Source organism: Gymnodraco acuticeps, unplaced genomic scaffold, assembly GCF_902827175.1.
Source record: "Gymnodraco acuticeps unplaced genomic scaffold, fGymAcu1.1, whole genome shotgun sequence".
NCBI lineage: Eukaryota > Metazoa > Chordata > Actinopteri > Perciformes > Bathydraconidae > Gymnodraco > Gymnodraco acuticeps.
Window position 1 is genome coordinate 1,250,777 of NW_022992100.1, and position 18,007 is coordinate 1,268,783.

At 39.6% G+C, this 18,007-nt stretch overlaps 1 protein-coding gene across 1 annotated transcript; it reads right to left on the minus strand.

Annotated features, from left to right (window-relative positions):
- Nucleotides 1-342: 342 nt before the first annotated feature.
- tmtops3a (teleost multiple tissue opsin 3a) lies at nt 343-11,154 on the minus strand. Its single transcript, XM_034202917.1, has 4 exons — nt 10,815-11,154; nt 9,745-10,073; nt 861-1,094; nt 343-450 (listed from the first exon to the last, which is right to left on the minus strand). Exons 1-4 carry the CDS (start codon nt 11,152-11,154, stop codon nt 343-345), a joined length of 1,011 nt encoding a protein of 336 aa, XP_034058808.1.
- Nucleotides 11,155-18,007: the final 6,853 nt, after the last annotated feature.

An 18,007-nucleotide genomic window follows, 5' to 3' on the forward strand; every position in this document is an offset into this window, starting at 1 on the left:
TAAAAAAAGTATTAATTTATTTGTCTTTATTTGTATTCTGGATGTCTCTCAGGGACATCATCCATGGTAGGTTATATTAAACCTGCAGCAATCATTATCCCAGCAATCATTCAAAAAGTGTACATTAGCAATTTCACGAGGGTCAGCACATGACCAAATTAAATATAAATCAAAGCAAAGGCTCGGCTACATGAAACTGAGATTAGTTTGAGTAAGAGTTGCTGTCACATTCATATTCGTGAAATCAAGGATGCTATGGATTCTGGACAGTAATTCAGAAAAACAAACAAACATTGTTTTAATGTTCACAGTATGTTAGATGAAAACGATTTTAAAAAGCTTCTATGGAGTGTAGTGGACAACGAGAGTGTGTCGGTCATTGTGCCGGCTGAGGATCTGACGCTGGGGTTCTCCGCTGCACTTCATGAAGGCCACGAAGCATCTATAAAACTGTGTAAAAGTGCAAAAGAGTATTTATGAATTGATGATTTTCAGGACAAAAGACATCAAGTCAAATCTGACCTGCAAATCCCAACAAAAGCTTTCCCAAGATAAATCAGTAGGACACGTGACATCTATTCCACATTCAGTTGAAGGGGATAAGAGCTCTTTGGCTACCATAGAGAACATTCAACTATCTAGTGTGCTGCATGTAGCACCTGAGAAGTGGTACTGAAGAGGCGCTGAAAGCCACGATAAAAATAACTGGCTGAGACTGAGCATCCTCAATGTCACAGAAGTGTTGTAATGAGTTTTCCTCTGTGGAAGAAACACCATCCCTCTATTTTCCTCCAAGATGAGCTGAGCATTAATTTGCCCTTTAACCAACAGGTACATTTTAACCCTAACCCTGCTCTAACCTGGTTGTTGAAGAATACGTAGATGATGGGGTTGATGACGGTGCTGAACTTGGCCAGGACGGAGGGCACCACGCTGACCACGGGGGTCACCAGCCCCGACCTCCCAAAGGTGGCCACCAACGCCATGATGCCATAGGGCATCCAGCACAGCATGTAGCAGGACACCATGGATAACACCATCGCCATAATGTGCTGCTCTCTGCGATGGGCTGCCAGCAGATTGATTTTACCCACCTGGAGGCAGGGAAGAGGAGAGGAAGAGGGGGAAGAGGTTAAACCTAATAGTCTTAAAAATATAATACTAAAAAATAAGGCATGGTCATGTTTGGGTCATTTGAAACACAGACTCTCAGAGTGTCTGAGGACGTAGATGAAAAGATGGTGGTACGCTGCTCATGCCTCTCCCTCTTGCGTTGAACATTTCTTCATTTGGCGCCATCCAGTGGAAGTATTAAATCAAGACACTGTGACACATAGCAATGCATGCCCACACACTCCTCCTCCTCATGGACCAAACCTGGTGACAATGAGAAGAACGAAGCGGCTGATAGCAACAGATAGACGGCTCTGATCTTCGGTCAGATTGTTGAATTATTCTACCAAGTCTTTCTCAGCGTTATGGCTCACTTGAGCGAGTTCTATATTCTCACGGTATCATTCGATTGGACTACGCAAATTAGTCATTCGAGACAAAAATGTCCACTGCAAAAGACTTTGATAAAAACATTATATTAAAAGATTTTTTTTCACAACTTTTTTGGGTTCAATCTTTAAAGCAACTTCCACCCTAATAGAAAATACTAAAAATGTAATCATTTTCAGGATTTTAACCCTTTAAATGCCATGAAACCGCTGTTTTTTTTCATGATGAAAACAGTGAAAATTAGTTATTTTCCAAAAAATACATATCTGGGGACTGGCTCTTTTTTTTATAACAGTCTTGGATATGTCAAAGATTAGCAACAAAATGGATTTTTTTGCATTATTAGTTTTTGCACAAAATCAGATTAAACAAAAAACTCACACATTAGTCATTCGGGACAAAAATTTCCACTTCCAAAAACTGCTCTAAAATGACAACAGATTCATATTTTTAAAAACTTTTTGGGGTTAAATCTTTCAATCAACTTCAGTCCTGATCAAAAATACCAAATGTTAAATTATGTTCAGGATTTTAACACTTGAACTGCCAGTTTGAAAACATGAATTTGCGTTTTCTATGAAAAACATGCACAAAAAGGCAGTTATTTTCCATATAATGAATGTTGGGGGGGTCGGCTTTTTTTTATCACAGTCTTGGATATGTCAAAGATTAGCAACAACATTTATTTTGGTGGATTATTAGTTTTTGCACAGAATCAGATTAAACAAAAAAAGTCACACATTAGCCACTCGCGGACAAAAATGTCCCATCCACTCCCATTATAACCACATCTTTTGATCTCTCCGCCATACCGGTATAAAATCATGCATTTTGTAATGTCAGGGTTTTATATTGGAGGAAAATAGTTCAATTTGTCCTTTTTACTGTATATCATCATCATCATCATCATCTTTTATTTAAAGAGACTCTTGGTCCATTATTACAAAAAACATACAACACTCAAATATAAATTAAAAAAGGCAGTTATACCAATGTTTCCACAGAGGTGACTGGTATCGTACAGCACTGAAACACGGATTTGAAAGCAGCATAATGACAGAGTTATGAGAAACATTCAATCGACAGATGAATTTGTACATTCGATTTCTCAAAAGAGCATGGAACGTGTTGACTCGTGCGTTACAGAACATTTCACTTGCACTGCACTACCTTGGTTTTCTAAGCAGTATACGCAAACAGTCATTATATGCAACCTGGAGCTTCTTGAGGCTTGCCTTCTTATACTTGACCCACAAGGGGGCCTTATAGAGAGGAGTGCAATAAGCTCTAAAGAGGTTCACCTTAACCTTATCTGAACACCAAGAGAATTTTCTAGCCAACATGTTGGCTTGCATATATAAGACACGCCGCTGTCTATACATGTCATCATCATCAGCCATTTCATCTGTGATGATGTGTCCCAGATACTTAGTGTTACAGCAAACAGACAGCACCTGTCCTGACAGGTAGAATGTTGGAAAACAAAGGTTCTTATCCCCTTTTGCTCTGCAGATCATTACAGCGCTCTTCTTAGCATTGTATTTAACGTAAAATTTGACTCCGTAATCAGAACAAACATTTAGCAACTGTTGAAAACCAGCACTGCTAGGAGAAACAATAGCCAGATCATCGGCATACATAAGATGGTTTACAATCACATTACCAATCACACACCCTGTTTTACAGACACTTAAATCATCTGATAGATCATTCATATAGATATTAAAAAGGCACGGTGAGAGGAGCCCCCCCTGGCGGACTCCATTACCAACACCAAATGGCGCAGAGACTGCATTCCCCCATTTGATCCGCATGCTCTGGTTGGCATACCAATAAGCCAGGATCCTAATTATACTGTTAGGCACACCCCTTTGTCTCAATTTTAAAAACAGTTTATGGTGGTTAACTCGGTCAAAAGCCTTAGAGGCATCAATGAAACCAATCAGAACAGTTGAATTCTGTCTTCTATATGTTTCTACCATTTCTTTCAAAGCATAGATGCATAGCTCAGTACCATGCTTAGCCTTGAAGCCAAACTGGTTATCTGAGGTACATAAATATGAACATAGTCTATCTAACAAAATTCTTTCCAAGACTTTGGATAACACACTGGCTAGAGCAATTGGTCTATAGTTATCCAAGCTCCCTACCTTGCCCGCTTTGTCCTTAATGACAGGCACCAAAGTAACAGTCAACATGGAGTCTGGCAACATACCATGAGTCATGAGGCCGGTAAAACAAATGGCAAGAAGAACGGCAACCTTCGGGCTTGCCAGTTTAAGGTGCTCTGCAGTGATTCGGTCAGAGCCGCATGCTTTATTATCACTTTTATATCACCAGATGTGACATTTTACCATTGAATTACATGCTTGCCATTTCTTGGTTTCTGGGCCTGTTGTATAATGGGGCCCTGACAGCCATTGGAATACATGTATGCAACTAATATGATGTAGGTGTGTTGGTATGGATGTGGAAGAATGGTATCAGCTGAGAAATGTGTGTGTGTGTGTGTGTGTGTGTGTGTGTGTGTGTGTGTGTGTGTGTGTGTGTGTGTGTGTGTGTGTGTGTGTGTGTGTGTGTGTGTGTGTGTGTGTGTGTGTACAGTGTGTGGATGTACAGTGTGTGGATGTACAGTGTGTGGATGTACAGTGTGGATGTACAGTGTGTGTGTACAGAGACAACAATATACAGTAGATTTGGTTTACAGCAAGTCGCAGTTTTCACCTCATATCTTTCTTTCTTTCTCTCTCTCTTTTTCTCTCACTCCCTCATTCCCAAACTCATACACACTCTTACATATTAAACCTCCTTATACCTTGTATGTGTGTGAGTGATTGTGTGTGAGAATGAGACAGGACTAAGTGTGCTCTCATGGTGTTTTGTTTTTCATTTGTGCTGTTTCATGTGTCTTTGAGGTAAACATCTGTATGATCTTGACCCAGCTTGACCTCGATGTTTTGAATTGTTTGGAACTTCAAAGTCCTTTGATAATGTCAAACAGACATACACAGCGATACATACACTCCTTGAAGTAAATAAAAACACCTGGCTGCAAAGCCAAAGCTTCAAATATGTGTAGTTTGGCTGGATGGTAATTTCATTCCTGTGATACGCAACAAGCAGTAAGATGAAGAGAAGCTTCTCTGTGGGACAAGAGGTCTCATGCAGCCCGTAACTTCAACTGCAGGACTCATCCTCTGAAACAGAAGCACCCTGAGAAGGAGAATCTGGTGTGGATCTGCCTGAACTGTGCTTGAAAGGAGTCAGCACAAGGATGTTGTGGAAATATTTTCCAAGGCCCATAACTTTGACCCAGTTTATCAGTTCAAACTGTCCTGACTGAGCACACGCACCTCCTAACCTTGGCTGCTGTGATCTCAGTGTTCTGTCTCCCTGTTCCTGCCTGTTGACGTCAGCTGATAGAGGTGTTATGATTCTATGTTCCTGCCTGTTGACGTCAGCTGATAGAGGTGTTATGATTCTATGTTCCTGCCTGTTGACGTCAGCTGATAGAGGTGTTATGATTTTATCTTGTTATGCAGCAGTTTGATGATGTTCTCAGAACTAGTTAAATACATGGGTCTGAGGTAGAGTTCTTTAGAATTGACGTGGCAACCCACCCGTGCAGTCTCACCGGGACTGCTGTGATTTGTGATGTGAATGCTCTGGCCGAAACTCCAATAAATTATCAGTGTTTTGACATCAAAGCTACTGCTCCTACCGTGTCTCCTTCCTGAGTCGGTGACTCCCACTGCATAGCTACACAGAAGTTTCCCTTACAAAGGATAAAACACTTTTTTCTCAAACAGTTCATTTATCGGATGTGGGCAGAGAAGAAAGAACAATGCTGCCCCGAATCCCACGTTGATACAGAGGAATCGATGAGGTCCTTTGCTGAGGAGGCTGAGGAGCTGCAGAGGAGCTGCAGAGGAGCTGCAGAGGAGCTGCTGAGGAACTGCTGAGGAACAACACGATGGTGATGAGGTTGAGATGTATGAAGGACTACAAAACCATTTAGATGGAAAAAGCCTGATGTTCACTAAAGTGCTTAGTGATCTCCTCCTCAATCACACCACAAAGGGGATGATAGCACCAGAGATTGCCCCAGGAGTAACAAGAATATTCGTTGCGCTGCCACGTGCACTATCCTATCCAATGTTTGCTCAAACATCTGTGGCATCAACATCCCTCCAGTTTGCCACCGAACATCCCCCATGCAGGTGTGTCATGTCGACAATACTGCTGATGATCTCAGGGGTAAAGAATAAATCAAAGAAGGATTCCACGTCATGAATTGTTATTTATGCCACTCGTATTGGCATAACGCGTGGGCCCTGAAACCAAACCTCTGGCAGCAGGAATGTAGCGCGGCGTTTCCTCGTGAGAGGGAAACCAGATTTGAAAATGTTTTGATGTCCACCCACTGCCATGATGGACTACTGTATATTGTTGTCTCTGTACACACACTGTACATCCAGACACACACACACAAACACACACATTTCTCAGCTGATACCACTCTTCCACATCCATACCAACACACCTACATCATATGAGTTGAATACATGTATTCCAATGGCTGTCAGGGCCCCATTATACAACAGGCAAAGAAACAAAGAAATGACAAGCATGTAATTCAATGGTAAAATATCACATCTGGTGATATACAGTAAAAAGGACTAATTGAACTATTTTCCTCCAATATAAAACCCTGACATTACAAAATGCATGATTTTATACCGGTATGGCGGAGAGATCAAAAGATGTGGTTATAATGGGAGTGGATGGGACATTTTTGTCCGCGAGTGGCTAATGTGTGAGTTTTTTGTTTAATCTGATTCTGTGCAAAAACTAATAATCAACCAAAATAAATGTTGTTGCTAATCTTTGACATATCCAAGACTGTGATAAAAAAAAAAAGCCGACCACCCCAACATTCATTATATGGAAAATAACTGCCTTTTTGTACATGTTTTTCATAGAAAACGCAAATTCATGTTTTCAAACTGGCAGTTCAAGGGTTAAAATCCTGAACATAATTTAACATTTGGTATTTTTGATCAGATTTAACCCCAAAAAGTTTTAAAAAATATTAATCTGTTGTCATTTTAGAGCAGTTTTTGGAAGTGGACATTTTTGTCCCGAATAACTAATGTGTGAGTTTTTTGTTCAATCTGATTTTGTGCAAAAACTAATAATGCAAAAAAATCAATTTTGTTGCTAATCTTTGACATATCCAAGACTGTTATAAAAAAAAGAGCCAGTCCCCAGATATGTATTTTTTGGAAAATAACTCATTTTCTCTGTTTTCATCATGAAAAAAACAGCGGTTTCATGTTTTCAAAATGGCATTTAAAGGGTTAAAATCCTGAAAATGATTACATTTTTGATATTTTCTATTAGGGCGGAAGTTGCTTTAAAGATTGAACCCAAAAAAGTTGTGAAAAAAACCTTTTAATATAATGTCTTTATCAAAGTATTTTGCAGTGGACATTTTTGTCTCGAATGACTAATTTGCGTAGTCGATTTGTTACACAGTGAATTAAAGACCGATTTGAAAAATTGAAATTGGAATTCCAAAATAGATCGAGAAAATAGCCTTGTTACAAAAAATCAGGCCATTTGCACCAACACAACCAAAGTTATTGCAAAATGAAAAGTGAAAAATTACCCATATGGACAAAAACGTCCACAGTGATACCGGAGGGTTGTGGGATGTGATTGAAAGCTCTGAAAAAGCTTATATGTCAAAAATGTGTTGGGATTATTTTGCACAACCAGTTTAGTAGTTTGTTGAGTGGACAATTGTACAATTTAGCATTGCTGCTACAATGGGACAATCAGAGGGCTCCTTTCAATTTCCCAATCACATGGCTATTTGCTCGGCTAATAAGAGGGCTCAACGCAATTTTTGAAAAATGAATTGGAGCATATTAGATATTCTGGCTTTTTCTCCCATGCATGATTCAAGCTCCCCAAAAACTGGGTCTTACATTTCTCATAACGCAATTTGATCGTTTTTTTTCATTAGACCTTTCGTGCCCTAAACGTTGTGCAGCATCTATTAAACACAACTCCTAGTGAAACATTTAACTTTCTCAAAGCCTATTGGTGACAATGAAATAGCGCTCACAACTTCAAACCTAGTTTTTTCTCCAAGTCCAGAGTCGCAGAATAAGGTTTCAGAGTCAAAAATGGTTCTAGATAATTGTAAAATATTTATTATGTGTATACAATTATTTTTAAATGTGTTTTTTACGTGTTTAAAGAACAAACTGCAGATGAATGCAACAAGATAATCAGTTGAACATTTCCAACATGTATGACTCAGTAATGTTAATCGTAACATTACAGTAAAAAAAACAATATAATTAAAGATAGTCCAGCAGCATTGGGGCCATTATTTGCCGTTCATTAAATGTGTCCTGCTGCTTTCTCCTCGTGTGCTGCGGTGCTGTAGCTGTTGTGCTAAAATGAGCTCATAATAAGCCATGTGTCGAAAGTTCCCTCTCAGCTGTGGTGATTGTCACCTCCTCAGTATGGATTTCACACCCCTGTGGACACAGTCTTGTGTAATTACCACTGTGATGTTTATGATGGTGCTTCATGAATAAATGACCATGTCTGCCTCTAGAAGGAAGCCCTCCAGAGGACAAAACGTGCCCTTTCTATCAAATCACTGCACATCTCTCGCACGCTCAATTACATTTCACCTTGTGTGGTGTTAGGTCACAACCTTTGTGGCTCTGTCTCCCCATCCCCTATCGAGTGATAAGTATTCTGACAACATTCAATTACCAGTGATTTCTGCATGGCTGCACTTTGTTTGAAATGTTGCCCACATAATCTAAGAAATAATCAAAGCTAAATCCGACTAGCAAAAGTCAATACTGTCTCATCTCAACTAAAAGACTAACATATGAAAATCAAGCCGGTCTACAGAATTGTGCTCCATGAAATCATTATGATAAGACATGTTCAATTGTGTCTTGTGTTTTAGAACAAATTATTTACGAAATGTGTTCATTTTAAATTCAACAAGACATTAGTATGGAACAGTAAATCTCAAACGTGAGTGTGCTTTATAGACAGCGCCGTGAGTTGAATCTAATGTGATTCTGTCATGCGGAGAGAATAACCATCTGAGCCAAACTGATCCTGTTTATAAAGCCTTTGAAAAAGCAAATAGCTGCTCCAGACTGGTTACTCAGTTTATTGAGCCTGAGGCGGGCTCTCAGTTAAAGGGAGGCTGGTGGGTGCTGCTGGGCCCCCATTTACGGAGGCATCCATCAAATCCTTGTTCTAATGGAGGTGCTTATATAATAGCAGCAGGTATCCAATAGTAACACATTGCTCCCACAATCTATAAATACCTACAAGGGGATTGACATATGTGAGTATAGCTGCATGGAGAGGCCCTACATTAATTGGTTTGATTATTTGTGTTAGTTTGTGTCAACCCGAACTAGGTGGGGATGAGTCACTGGAAACTGGACGGGGGGTATTTGGCCTCAAGAAAACAGTAAGCCACAATTGCCCCCCACGCACGCTTCTGAAGAAGGTGCACCTCATTTATTCTCCTGCTAGAGACATTGAATATAAGAATGTGAACACTGTGAGCTGTGGGCACAATGAATATCTGATTGCTTGCTCCTGGAAATGACTTAGAAATCATGTGACCAAGTGTTAGATGGAGTTTGAGAGACACTCATCATTCATCCTATGGGCTGCAGTCTTACAAGCTAAGAACCCCCTTTGCAGCTCAAGAGCCACAACAGAGCCCATTAGGCAGAGATATTAAAGTTTACAGCTGATAGACATGATGACAAGTGTCTCTCTGAACATAACACTAGAAAATAGGGACCTGTAGTGAATTTAAATTTGTATTTGCATCAGGATGAATCTTAACAACAGCTACAAAAACAACAGTACATTCTCTGGACAGATAATATGACCAGCATTTACAAAAATGTAAACATTCTGGGAAACACAGTCCATTAACTTTGTTTCATTATGTGTTTTCTGTTATGTTCAGTTGTTTCTTTTTTTTTCATGTGCTTTCATTGTCAAGATACTATGAGCATCTCTTTAATCATGATCGTTCAAAAGATATTCTATTTCTAGTTCTATAAAGTTATCAAACATCTTGAAATTCAATAATTAGTTCCTTGTGTTATCAGTAATTTGTACGTCAACATACATAACCTTGTTAAGAAAGAGTGCAGATTATGATGAACTCACCCTCCTGATTTCCACCAGGATCCTGCCATAAGAGTAGATCATCACCAGAAGGGGCAGCAGCAGGCAGAAGATGAAGAGACACAACACGTATGAGACGCTGCTGGGTGAACGGAGGTGCCACTGGACAGAGCATGTAGTCCCAGGTCCCTCGGGCCCATAGCTGCTCCAACCCAGGAGGGGTGGCAGGGTCCAGAGCAGAGAGTAGAGCCAGGAGCCCCCCACACAGAGCCAGCACTTCCTGAAGTCTGAGATGTCGACCCGGGAGGAAAGCAGCACGGCGGTGTAGCGCTCATAGGAGAGAACAGACAAGGACACCAGGGACACAATCCCTAAAGAAAACAAGAATGGAGAAGATATAAAAAGTAAATCACAAGTTAACACAACTCAAAATCTGACTGCCTTGTAATGAATCCATTGAGTGTTGTCCTGCTTGGACTTAATTCACTGTAAAATAAGGACGAGGCCACTATCATCATAATAATCTCTAGTGTGGGCATTACATATAATGTGAGCTATCAGTGTAATTATTACTGACTCATAGGACCAGCTCTGTGCCTTCATTGAATGTGTGTCTCTCTTTTCAATGAAACTTAAAATATCACAAGATGTTAAAGAATAGTATTGCCCTTTACCTTTCAGCCATCATGATCAATAATATATGTATATCTGTCAGTCCACCACTTTATTCCATTCCAAATATCTCAGTAACAATTTTCTGGATTGCAATGACATTGTGTGCATACATGTATGGTTCCCACACTAAATCCTGATGACTTTTGGGACCACTGCCTTTTCCTGTTGCACCCCATGAAGTTTAAAAGCTTGGTTTTGAGGTTAATGACCATTCATTTAAGTACACACATTCACAGGATGACTCTTAGTAACTTTCCTGACTTTTCATATATACTGCCAATCAGGTTAAAATATGAGTTTGTCAAATACTTATGTGGATGGCCAATCAGAATTGAACTTTTACGACTTCTTTAATTCAAAACAGGTGGTTTGGAGATCAAATCAAACAGACAAAACGTGGTATATCCTATGGGTATATCTGAACTCCTCGCACTTACCAAAGAGGGAATTTGCGAACCCGTACCACTTGCAGCCGGACTCTCCAATGAGCCATCTCCCGTGCACACTCGCAGCGAAACTGAGCGGTGTGCCGAAAACACACACGAGAACGTCGCTCAGACTGATGTTCAACAGGATGACATTGATTGGCGTCCAAAGGCAGCGAAATTTTGCAAAGATAAGAAGAGAGAGGCCATTGTTGAGGATTCCCGTCACCAAGATGAATCCGAGGCATACTGCCACCACCGTGTGGCCGGTCCGGCTCAGCCCGCCCAGGCTGGAGCCGCACGCGGAACTGTCTGTGGTGCTGAAGTTACAACCGCGTGTGTCGACGACCATAGCAGAGAGAGGAGAGCAGAGGGCTGGAGAGAAACACCAAGTCCTGCACAGCCCCACCACAGCATGGCTGATATGTGACACTTATTAGTGTGTGCCCTGCGCACTTCTTATAACTGCACCCTATAATGTATGTAACCCCCCACGCACCCTTTTCTGTACAACGCAAAACTCTCTGTTTGTCTTTTATTTCCTTTCTAAGAACCTCCAGCTATTATAATGAATTCCTTTGAACTCAATGGCCTGTGTAAATAGAGTTAATCCCTTAAATCTATTGCTTTCTAGCAGAAAATGCATTGCCTTCCAAGTCGTTGTGCTTGAGCTCATTTTGAGACGCACACATTGTTGCATTGTTACAGTGATTTTCTTGTGCTTTTTAGGATTTTTCATTGCCAATGTAGGCCAGATTTGTTAGTCAGGGTGTTACGCTCCAGAAATACAAACTTTGGTTACATGAATTTGCTAAGCTTTGCATTTCTTATTCATTGCTACTGTCTGTGCAGACTGCTGCTGCCGTGTACAGCTGCTTCAATAGAGCACATTGAGTCACATAAAAAGTGAGTTTCACACCAGCATTTTCTTGTCTGCACAGCCTGTCTCACAATAAACTTACTTCCACAATAACTTTAACCCTCTGGAGAAAGTTCTGATGTTCAATATTGTAAATAGTTAGATTTTCCAGTTTCTTATATTTATATAAATAGTTGGTTGAAAAAAACATATTTATAATAAATTGTTGGTTGAAAAAAAAGGTTGAATGCTCAATTTGTATTTGTACACATCACATGAACCTTGGTATGTAATATGAAGTCATTATTCAGTCCTAATTTATCTCAGTCCCTGCTGTGGTGAAAGTAGAGTGATAAACACCTATTTTACTCAAAATTCGAATTTAATTTTTTTCATTTTAGACATGAATAACACATTTATATACAGTGTAATTCAAATATTTCACTGCTTTTGTGATCCTAAGACTTTGGTAACCAAATCTAAAACACCAAAACAATTCGATCACATGAGTAAATTTGTGTTTTCACAAAGGTTTTGAAGATTTTCCGAAAATCAGATGCCAAATTTTAAGCTTTTGAGCTACTTATCTCATCAAACAGTGCTCTAAAGTGAGTAATTTGCATATATAGCAATTAGGGCCGGGACTCGATTAAAAAAATTAATCTAATTAATTAGAGGCTTTGTAATTAATTAATCGAAATTAATCGCATTTTTAATCGCATATACATATTTGACCTAAGAACAGTGAGAAGCAATTTTTTTTCACATGGATTTTAGTATACCATTAGGCGCATTCACACCGCAGTACTTTTCCCACAAAGGTTCATGAGAACTTAGTTCATGAGGACTCTTTGAACCTGGGGGTGGATTAGGCAAATGAAGCCACTGACGTCACTTCTTCTTCTTCTGCTTTGGGTTTACTGGCAGGCCGCAAACCACTTCACGGCGTATACTGCCGCCCAAAGTCCCCGGCCGGAAGTCCCCGGAGTTGGGGACTGGCTTCAGTAGAAGCTGCTGGGAGTCCCAGCAGCCTTCCGAGTAAATCGCCAGAACGCCGACACCTCCTCATCTCCACCGCTCCCATGTTTTATTTTGTGTTGCCATAAGTTAGTCTCTCTGCGTTTCTGCGCTGGGCTAATGCTAATAATGCTAATGCGAGGATAATAAAATGGCGGCTTCACAAAACTTTTTGGGAGTTTTACGGGGCGTGGTTTGCAATCCGCCCAGCCAATCAGACATATAGCTCTTTTCTCACAAGAGAGCCGTACGAAAGTCCCTGCTCTCTAGCAGGGACTTTCGTGGGGGTAAAAAGGTTCTCATGAACTAATTTTAGTACCGGCTCTTTTTGGTGTGAACGCGATAAAAGAGGCTAACGTCCACGCTAGCTTCCACGCTAGCTGCTATATGTGTTGCATTGAGGTGATACTTGAGGCTTGATGTGCTGCGGTGATATGCGAATTCCTTTTTGCATAATTTGCACACAACCGTGCTCTTATCAACGCTTCCATCCGTCCGTTTTTTAAAACAACATTTCCCACTGTTGTTCACTGTGGTTTGTTGTTGTCTGAAGTCATGAACGTTAGTTGGTGCTCCAGTATAATCGGTACGCCTGAAACTCATCCAGTGAGAAACGTTCCGCGGTGCAAAAATAAGTGCGATTAAAATGCGTTAATTTTTTTAACGCGTTAATTTTTGTGTAATTAATTAATCTTAATTAACGCGTTAAAGTCCCGGCCCTAATAGCAATACTAGAGATTGTCCTGAACATTTTGATATTTAACACATGGGGTGCCATGTTAGAAGAAATACATTTAAAAGGTGATTTAAGAAAACATCTAAAAATCGAGAAAATACCCTTAGACTCCAGAGGGTTTAAGGCACAATTCAAGTGTTTGTGTATTTCTTTCTAATTTAGATTTCATTAACCATTTTGCACAGTTCCACTAGTTCCCATTCGTTTCTGCATTGAATGCAGTGAATTGTTGTCAAGGTTCAGTTCATGTTGCATGTTAAATACATGTGCACTCCCCCCTATCAAAGAAAAAAGAAAAAATTACTTGTTTAGACATGTCCTTCTCTTTTGTTTCTGCTTTATTATTTATCATCAAAATTGAAAGAAATAGACCCAGATGAAAGAAAGCAAACACTAATAACCGAGTAAATAAAATCCTTATTATTTGTATCTGACACTGAAACACTACACTTTCTATATTCCTGTGCACACCCTCGATCTCTTAGTGTGTTTGCATCGAGCAACACTGCTGGTTCTGTAAAGACCAGATGTATTCATGTGAAATTCCAGTGGATGTATGACTGGAGGGATTGACGTAATTCTGCTCTTTAACGCTGTAGTCACAGGGGAGATCTCTGTAAATCTCAAATGCTACTGGTGTCAGCTGGAACATAGACATAGCAACCATTTTCCCATGAACACTTAATGCCCCCTCTTCTCGCTGTGCAATGACTATCACTTGCTGGTTGAAAGTTCAACAGGCAGTCATCAGTGCAGACCTAATCTCCTCGTCCTCTTTCCTCCGTGGACCCTCAGATCAGCCTGATGTCTGACACAAGAGAGGAAGAGGGATTATGGTTTCACGTCGGGCTGCTCAATCCATGCCTGCATATATTTTTTCCAAATGTGTTACCATTCGGCTTTCTTTAATATTTTTTTAATTGTTAATTAAAAGTGATCTCACAATCTGGCTATTATTCATCACTTTTTCCAAGTGAGCCCTGTAAGGCAAAGAATAATTAATTGCTGTTATCGAGTTGGAAGAATGCACTTTTTTTTTCACTGCAGATTTACTGTTTATCTTTTTATACCTGCAGGTATAGCCAACGACAGGAAACTGTCTAAAATATGTTGTATTAGGGAGCTTTTTTGTTATTTACTTTATCAGTTGTGTGCTTTTTATTGTTCCTGTAAAAGAACATTATCTGTTGCAAGGAACATAGGAATCCTAATCAATTGGAAGATATTGAAAAGAAAGATCAAATATGGCTGATACAGAAGAAAAGGTCAGGGATTGGAGGGATGAATGAACAATTTAAAGACTTTGAGTGCCAAACCATATCAGACAAATACCTCAATAGAATATCTTAGAAAATATGCGCTATGGTACGACAAACGATATTGACGGGATCGATCCCCCGACCCTCCAATTGGTATATTCCTAAATGCAACACACTTATACACATATATAATACGTTCTTCTCTTTTTATGTTACATCACTGAGATGTGCACAACTACAGTCAGCAGAAGTCACCATTTTCAGACCATGAATGCCATCCTTCGTAAGGCTTCTTTTCCTATGTGCATCAGATGTTGTGCGGATCCTGCTTGGGTAAGAAGATAGATAAATCTATATATAGACTGTGTACGCATCCAATGCACATATCGATTTTGCATAATGTCTTTCCAGCATAATGTGTTATATGTATGTTCCTCATACATCACAGTTAAAGTGTTTCCCTGCTCCGGCATTATCCCATTTTCAACACAGGCGTTGTTGGTTAGAGTCTTGGACTGATTATGAGGTGTTTGCCCACTGAGCACAAACACATAAAATGGCCTCTAATCCACTGCCGCACCTGAGTCGGGGTCCATAAGCCCGTTGTCAACAGTGCACAGTAGGACCATTTTGTTACTCACCCATGTTAATGTGGTACCAGATGGGAGGGACTAATAATAACACAGTATCATCAATGGTCCACCCTCACCATGTGGAGATGTCTACTCCTCCATCTGGGCTATGAATGGTGTGTGCAGTCAAATGGTGCTACTGTCGTCATGTACCTCTGATTCACTATGCAGGATAATATCAGATTTATCGACTTAACATGGTGTTACAGATTCGTAATCTGGGTGTCATATTGGTAGAAATAGATTCATCATCAGAAACATTCCTAGTCCAGTCTGCTCTGATTGGTTCTGGCTGGCTCTGTTGTGATTGGTCAACCGTTTATAGATGTCCTATCCCTTAGCATCACATACAATGTGTTGGAGCACTATCCAATAGAAGCATGAATGCAACGTAGTGATGTCACTATGTTACAGAAGTAAACAAAGGAGTCTAATTGAGGCAGAAGGGGAGAGAAAATCCCTTTGGAGGGAATGTGACGGAGCGGGTCACAGAGTGACTGACTCCGCCACTGACAGCCGACACACCAAACATTTCCTGCTCTCTTCCGTCAAATGAACCATGCAATTTCTTATTTATTTTTACTTTTGTTAATTATGGGGAATGATTGTATTAAGAGGTGGTTAACCTGTTTTATGTTTGGGTCGGATTTTTATGTTGAAATGTGGTTTTGAGCTAATTGTGTCACCTGTTGACGGTAAGCCTGTGGGAGGGGCTATGGGCTCATAAGGGACGGGGTTTTTTGGACTGTGGGACTCTGAAGAATGTTGCAGTGAAGGCAACAGCTGGGACGTGTTCGGGGGTTTGTTGCAGAGAAGGCAACAGCCAGAACACGTTTCCTCTGAATGAGTGATGGACGGCCTGTTTTTGTCTTTTATTTTGTTTGTTTAACGTATGCTGGTTCGTATATTTTTTGTTGCTGTTAAGAATAAAGTTTTTTGGAGCGTAACCCAACTGACTAGGCCAGTGTTTGTGAACGGACAAATAGAGCCCCGTCACAGGGAACTTTGGGATTTTTGTCTTTGCAGACCATTTACATGCACACAAACCTATATAACACACTACAGGAAAGGGAAAATCCCTTTTAACTTTCCAACCATTCTCACCTGTAATTTGTGTTAACTGCTAGTAAGCATACTTTAGCATGATAACTTCTAAACCAAGAAGAAGAACATGGTAAAACATGGTAAATATCAGCATGTTATCTTTGTAAGAATAAGCTTTTTAGGATGTATGTATCTGAAATCTCCACTGTAACTATGGGGCCGGCTGCTATGGCTGTGGACTCTTAGGCTGTGTATTAAAGTGTACTAATCTACTACGTACTGCATACAACATAGTCAGTCAGTATGTACAGCATGCAGTACATTTTTTCAAGCAAAATGTCTTCTCCACATCTAATCACTGAATTCAGCTGGACTTTACGTCATGACCTACTTTCCTTCTAACTTCTTTTTTGCTGAAGTCAAAAATAAACTACAAATATATTGTCTACCTCCACCATTCAAACTTTTAGAGAGGTGTTAAACAATAATAAACCTCCTCACAAAGCATTCATTAAACAGCCAAACTAAAGGTGTCGACATGCTCCAATAACGACAACAAACCTTCTCAAAAATATCCACTGCAGTTTTCACGTTGTTTATTATGCTACTTTTGGATCATCTCCTTCTTGTGTTAAATGATGTCAATCGGATGTGATAAGATGTCAAATAAGACAAATAGGTGAAAAGAGATATAGAAATAAGGGATGATAATGATTGTGTGAGTTGTGTATCCTCAAAAGAAAGTTTGTAGACTCATTTGAATGTGAACGCAGCATCAAACGTCCTGTTAATAAACTTGTTCATTCTCTTTCTGAGTGCACTCTTCGGCAGCTCTTATGGGTTTGCTCCATAGACCTCACACAGCAGCAGGCCTTTTTACAACTACTTTGTGGGGGAAATATAAATTAATTAAAGGGCTCAATATTGAATCTACTATAGGACATGGAAGAAGGAGTCATAGGAGTAAATACAGACCTAATATATAGTGTAACCATGACATTCTGGTGACAGGTCATTCTATCTCAAGGCTGGGATTATTATGTCCTCTTTTATTCCATAGCAGCTTTTTCCCCAACACCTGTTTTATTTCATAATGTCTTTTTAAATAATCTAACCTTGGTATGTCAGTCAAGACACACAGTAGATATGTTTGGAACATCATTTATACATAATCCTGTTAGTGCTAGACTACCTTAATGTGGGAATTGGGTTATTGGAAGCTACTTTTACTTCTGTGTAGTTTAATCTAGATTAATGAATCCCATTTTATCATTTGAGTATTTGTTTTCAGTAACTATCAACATAAAAAGTAACAGTGCAAACGACTTCTGTCAGGTTTTTTTAATGAAGTAAAAATATTTCTCCTTGAATTATAGAGAAGTAGAATTATTAAATAACACAGTTAAAATACTCAATACATATAAGTGAAGAATAGCAATACATTATACCTTATTTCAGTAGTCTAGAAACTGTGTCTTTCCACCACTGATCATATTTGTTTTGTATTTGTACATCAAAAATCTAACCCTAACCCCGAATAACATCAATTGTAAGTGTTGTTCATTTTGTATAGTTTGATGCTCCTTTCTTTAAACAATTACATTTTCTTTATTGAGAGAATTTCACATTGAGAATGATGATTGATATGTTTGTGTTTG

Bases quoted from the DNA above. Each gene is read 5' to 3' on its own strand.
- tmtops3a (XM_034202917.1), bottom strand. From the start codon at position 11,154: ATGGTCGTCGACACACGCGGTTGTAACTTCAGCACCACAGACAGTTCC. The intron at 1,095-9,744 runs GTGAGTTCATCA...CCCTGCCTCCAG, and splicing joins TCCTGGTGGAAATCAGGAGG to GTGGGTAAAATCAATCTGCT. The intron at 451-860 runs GTTAGAGCAGGG...ACTTTTACACAG, and splicing joins ACGTATTCTTCAACAACCAG to TTTTATAGATGCTTCGTGGC.